Source organism: Odontesthes bonariensis, chromosome 16 (assembly GCF_027942865.1).
Source record: "Odontesthes bonariensis isolate fOdoBon6 chromosome 16, fOdoBon6.hap1, whole genome shotgun sequence".
NCBI classification, from domain to species: domain Eukaryota; kingdom Metazoa; phylum Chordata; class Actinopteri; order Atheriniformes; family Atherinopsidae; genus Odontesthes; species Odontesthes bonariensis.
The window spans coordinates 616,561-622,560 of NC_134521.1; the positions used below are offsets into that span (position 1 = coordinate 616,561).

The 6,000-nt window shown below is 52.0% G+C and overlaps 1 protein-coding gene across 1 annotated transcript in view; it reads left to right on the plus strand.

Annotated features, from left to right (window-relative positions):
• The window catches only part of camk2a (calcium/calmodulin-dependent protein kinase II alpha), a 52,337-nt gene extending 46,716 nt beyond the window's left edge, over positions 1-5,621 (plus strand). Inside the window, exons 16-18 of the mRNA XM_075487239.1 lie at positions 3,031-3,125; positions 3,215-3,443; positions 4,440-5,621. Of these exons, the coding sequence (XP_075343354.1) occupies positions 3,031-3,125; positions 3,215-3,443; positions 4,440-4,443 (328 nt within the window). The 3' untranslated portion in view covers positions 4,444-5,621. The remainder of the gene's footprint in view (positions 1-3,030; positions 3,126-3,214; positions 3,444-4,439) is intronic.
• Positions 5,622-6,000: the final 379 nt, after the last annotated feature.

Genomic DNA, 6,000 nt, shown 5'->3' on the forward strand with positions numbered 1-6,000 from the left:
TCTCCTGCTCCATTCGTCCCTCACTCGTGAACAAGACCCCGAGATACTTGAACTCCTCCACTTGGGGAAGGATCTCGTTCCCGACCCGGAGAGGGCATTCCACCCTTTTCCGGCCGAGGACCATGGTCTCGGATTTGGAGGTGCTGATTCTCATCCCAGCCGCTTCACACTCGGCTGCGAACCGCTCCAGTGAGAGCTGAAGGTCACGGCCTGACGACGCCAACAGAACCGCATCGTCCGCAAAAAGCAGAGACCCGATTCTGAGGTCGCCAAACCGGACCCCCTCAACGCCCTGGCTGCGCCTAGAAATTCTGTCCATAAAAATTATGAACAGAATCGGTGACAAAGGGCAGCCCTGACGGAGTCCAACCCTCACAGGAAACATGTCCGACTTACTGCCGGCAATACGGACCAAACTCTGACACCGGTCATACAGAGACCGGACAGCCCGTATCAAGGGGTCCGGCACTCCATACTCCCGGAGCACCCCCCACAAGAGTCCCCGAGGGACACGGTCGAACGCCTTCTCCAAGTCCACAAAACACATGTAGACCGGTTGGGCGAACTCCCATGCTCCCTCCAGGATCCTGCGGAGGGTATAGAGCTGGTCCACTGTTCCACGGCCAGGACGAAAACCACACTGCACCTCCTGAATCCGAGATTCGACTATCCGGCGGATCCTCCTCTCCAGTACCCCCGAATAGACCTTACCAGGGAGGCTGAGGAGTGTGATCCCCCTATAGTTGGAACACACCCTCCGGTCCCCCTTTTTAAAGAGGGGGACCACCACCCCGATCTGCCAGTCCAGAGGCACTGCCCCCGATGTCCACGCGATGCTGCAGAGGCGTGTCAACCAAGACAGCCCCACAACATCCAGAGCCTTGAGGAACTCAGGACGGACCTCATCCACCCCCGGGGCCACCGAGGAGCTTTTTGACCACCTCCGCAACCTCAGCCCCAGAAATGGGAGGCCCCACGTCCGAGCTCCCCAACTCTGCTTCCTCATCGGAAGGCGTGTCGGTAGGATTGAGGAGGCCCTCGAAGTATTCCCCCCACCGACTCACGACGTCCCTAGATGAGGTCAGCAGAGCCCCGCCCTCACCATACACGGTGTTGACGGTGCACCGCTTCCCCCCCCTGAGCCGCCGGATGGTGGACCAGAATCTCCTCAGCAACCGCCGAGGCCGCGTTCCGCTTGGCCTGTCGGTACCATCAGCTGCTTCCAGAGTCCCACTGGCCAAAAAGGCCCGATAGGACTCCTTCTTCAGCTTGACGGCTTCCCTCACCACTGGGGTCCACCAGCGGGTTCGGGGATTGCCGCCACGACAGGCACCGACCACCTTACGGCCACAGCTCCGGTCGGCCGCCTCAACAATGGAGGCACGGAACATGGCCCATTCGGGCTCAATGTCCCCCACCTCCCCCGGGACATGGCTGAAGCTCTGCCGGAGGTGGGAGTTGAAACTCCTCCTTACAGGGGATTCTGCCAGCCGTTCCCAACAGACCCTCACAATACGTTTGGGCCTGCCAGGTCTGACCGGCTTCCTCCCCCACCAGCGGAGCCAACTCACCACCAGGTGGTGATCAGTTGAAGCTCCGCCCCTCTCTTCACCCGAGTGTCCAGGACATACGGCCGCAAGTCCGACGATACGACCACAAAGTCGATCATCGAGCTGCGGCCTAGGGTGTCCTGGTGCCAAGTGCACATATGGACACCCTTATGCCTGAACATGGTGTTCGTTATGGACAATCCGTGACGAGCACAGAAGTCCAACAACAAAACACCACTCTGATTCAGATCGGGGGGGGGGGGGGGCGTTCCTCCCAATCACGCCCCTCCAGGTCTCACTGTCATTGCCCACGTGAGCATTGAAGTCCCCCAGCAGGACGAGGGAGTCTCCCGGAGGAGCACTCTCCAGTGCCTCCTCCAGGGACTCCAAAAAGGGTGGGTACTCTGAACTGCCGTTCGGTGCTAAGCACAAACAACAGTCAGGACCCGTCCCCCCACCCTAAGGCGGAGGGAGGCTACCCTCTCGTCTACCGGGGTAAACCCCAATGTACAGGCGCACAGCCGGGGGGCAATAAGTATGCCCACACCTGCTTTACGCCTCTCACCGCGGGCAACTCCAGAGTGGAAGAGAGTCCAACCCCTCTGGAGGAGGCTGGTTCCGGAGCCCAAGCCATGCGTCGAGGTGAGTCCGACTATATCCAGCCGGAACCGCTCAGCCTCGCGCACCAGCTCAGGCTCCTTCCCCAGCAGAGAGGTGACGTTCCACGTCCCAAGAGCCAGCTTCAGTAGCCGAGGATCAGACCGCCAAGGTCTCCGCCTTCGGCTGCCGCCCAGCTCACATTGCACCCGACCCCCATGGCCCCTCCCACGGATGGTGAGCCCGTCGGAAGGGGGATCCGTGTCCTTTCTTCGGGCTGTGCCCGACCGAGCCCCACGGGCACAGACCCGGCCACCAGGCGCTCGCCGGCGGGCCCCACCCCTGGGCCTGGCTCCAGGGGGAGGCCCCGGTGACCCGCGTCCGGGCGAAGGAACACGGTGTCCAATTTTCTTTCTCATCATAGGGGTTTTTATAAGCTGTTCTTTGTCTGGTCCCTCATCTAGGATCTGTTTGCCATGGGTGACCCTAACAGGGGCTTAAAGCCCCAGACAACATAGCTCCCAGAGTCATTGGGGCACGCAAACCCCCCCACCACGGTAAGGTGACAGCTCATGGGGGAGGCTCTTGTGTCCTCTCAGTAAATTCAGCTGTCAGTAAAGCTCTTGTGTCCTCTCAGTAAATTCAGCTGTCAGTAAAACTCTTGTGTCCTCTCAGTAAAACTCTCGTGTCCTCTCAGTAAATTCAGCTGTCAGTAAAGCTCTTGTGTCCTCTCAGTAAAAGTCTTGTGTCCTCTCAGTAAATTCAGCTGTCAGTAAAACTCTTGTGTCCTCTCAGTAAAACTCTTGTGTCCTCTCAGTAAAACTCTTGTGTCCTCTCAGTAAAACTCTTGTGTCCTCTCAGTAAAACTCTTGTGTCCTCTCAGTAAAATGTGCGACCCGTCTGTGACGGCATTCGAGCCCGAGGCGCTGGGGAATCTGGTCGAAGGCTTGGACTTCCATCGCTTCTATTTTGAAAACTGTGAGCTGAGCTGCACTTCCTGTCTGCCTGGTTCGGTTTTCTGTGGACGCCGTCACCTGTCCAGGTAACCGTCTGTCTGTCTCCAACAGTGTGGTCGAAGAACAGCAAACCCGTCCACACCACCATCCTGAACCCTCACATCCACCTGGTGGGCGACGAGGCCGCCTGCATCGCTTACATCAGAGTGACGCAGTACATCGACGCCAACGGCACGCCACGCACCGCCCAATCGGAGGAGACCAGAGTGTGGCACCGCCGCGACGGCAAGTGGCAGATCGTCCACTTCCACCGCTCAGGCTCCGCCTCCACGCTCAACAAGTAAGAATGGGTCAAAGGTCGACTCCCCTGGTATCTGCAGCAGGAAGAGAACCAAAAACAGGAGGAAACAAGATTAAATCACGATAAACAACTTTGTACAAGTGAACCGCGTAATTAACTTTGGAATTTAGTTTTAGTTTTAATTTTATTTATAAAGCTCCAAATCACAACAAGCATTGTCTCTTCAAAGATACAGACCAGATCAAACCAATTACAATACATTCAGATCCAATTCATCAAAGTCTAAATTGGTCCAATTTAAAGCTGAGGAAACCGACCGCACTGAAGCCTCTTTGAGCCCATCCCGTCCTGTATTTCACAGTTCGGTGCTGTACTGAGACACATCATGTTTAAAGTTCTATGTTTATAGTTTGGTTTTTAAAACTATCGAAAATAAGTAGTTTGGTACAGACCTCCACCCAGCAGGGGGCGCTGTAGCACCGACTCTACAGCTGATACGTGTTACTTCAATTCGTTTGTTACTCTCCGGCTGTGTTCCAAACCACATACTTCTCCGACTTCTACTGCAAGTATGTAGTATGTAGTATGTAGTATGCAGTAAGTAGTATGCAAGTATGTAGTATGTAGTATGTAGTATGTAGTATGCAGTAAGTAGTATGCAAGTATGCAGTATGTAGTATGCAGTAAGTAGTATGCAGTAAGTAGTATGCAGTATGTAGTATGCAGTAAGTAGTATGCAGTAAGTAGTATGCAAGTATGTAGTATGCGGTATGTAATATGTAGTAGGTAGTATATAGTATGTAGTATGGAAGTATGCAGTATGTAGTATGCAGTATGGAAGTATGCGGTATGCAGTATGTAGTATGTAGTATGCAGTATGGAAGTATGCAGTATGTAGTATGCAGTATGCAGTATGTAATATGTAGTAGGTAGTATATAGTATATAGTATGTAGTATGGAAGTATGCGGTTTCGAACACAGCCTCCATCTCTTTGCTGTCACCCCTAAATTATTTTTTCTCTTTTGTTCCTCCAGCTAACTTCCACTTCCAGAGTGGGCGGGTCTTTGATGGGACCGCCATCGCCTTGACAACAGGTTGACTGACAGCAGGCCAGGCGTCTGACACCAACCATTCAGGATTTAGTTTGAGAAGTTGGAGGAGACGACCGGGACAGAAGGGTTCACTCATTCAGCAGTGAACCACATCACAACCAACCAATCAGCTTCCTCCTCTCAGCTCGCTTGGACTTTTTTTTTTTTTTGCCACGCCCCTTTGTAACTAGCCAATCAGCTCCCTTGTGTAGTTTAGATGCACAGTGCTGGCTGTGTTAGTGTTGGGAAACCTTGTATCTCCAGGAATTCGGGTGCTGCAGATGATTGACAGGACCGGCAGCCCCCCCTTGTGGTCAGAACTGTAACGCATGGATTCCTGTTAGCTTAGCTTAGCACAAACACTGGAATCCCAGGAAAAGTGATCCTTCCAGCAGCTCCCAGTCTGTTGGACGTTCATGTTTCTGAGCCTGTGCAGGAGTCATAAAGCCGTTCAGCTCCACCTGTACGTTCTCACACTAACCCTAACCTAACCTAACCTACCCTAACCTAACCTTACCCTACCCAAACCCTAACCTAACCTACCCTACCCTAACCTAACCTTACCCTACTCTACCCTAACCCTTATTTCTTTATTTGTTAACAGGTGAGTCTGCCAACATTGAGCTGAAACTAAATCAATGAAACTGATAAGAACAGGACTGTTGGACAGCCAGGGACATACAGGGTTTCCCACTGCAGGGGCAGCAGTTAAACAGGATAGATTCTGAAAATAAAAACATTGTTTTATCCAGTCCAACAGTTGCGATGGTAACTGATCGACTTTTAGATGAGTTATCTCACGATCACGATGAAAACTGAACCTTTGATAAACCTCTCGGTGACAGAACTGTGCAGAAGGTCCTGACCCAGCCTGAACCCTCTCAGACAGCTTTCTGTCCTTTCTTTAAGGAGTCTTCAGGAATAGTTCTCCAGGCTTCTTGAAGGACATCCCAAAGCTCTTCTTTGGATGTGGGCTGCCTTTTGTTCCGTTCTCTGCCAACATGACCCCACACTGCTTCAGTAATGTTGAGCTCCGGGCTCTGGGGTGGATTCATCCCTCCATCAGACCTGCTGCCACTGACTTTCAGTCCACTTCTTGTGTCATTCCAACCCAGTCTCACAGCAAAACGTGTGATAGCTATGTTGGTCCACAAGGGAAAACGTGGTATTGTCACAAGTTGGCAATAGTTGATGACAATACCACGTTTTATTTGGCCTATTCATTTATATTGCTCCATAGCAACCACCTCAACAACGGTACAAAATGTTTTATTGTTACGTTTTTTCAAGGAGATACTAAAATCTTTGGCGAAACTAATAAACGAAAGGTTATCTACATTCTCTGAACGAATATTATGAAAATATGATGCATAGTTCTCTCTAGAAATGCCATCGAAATGCATACAGATGCTTTCTTAAAATGTTGTTTTTCACAGAAAAAAGTGTCAACAGTCGGCCATTTTCCTTTTTTAGCTGAGGGAAACTTGATAGTCACGTGATCTGG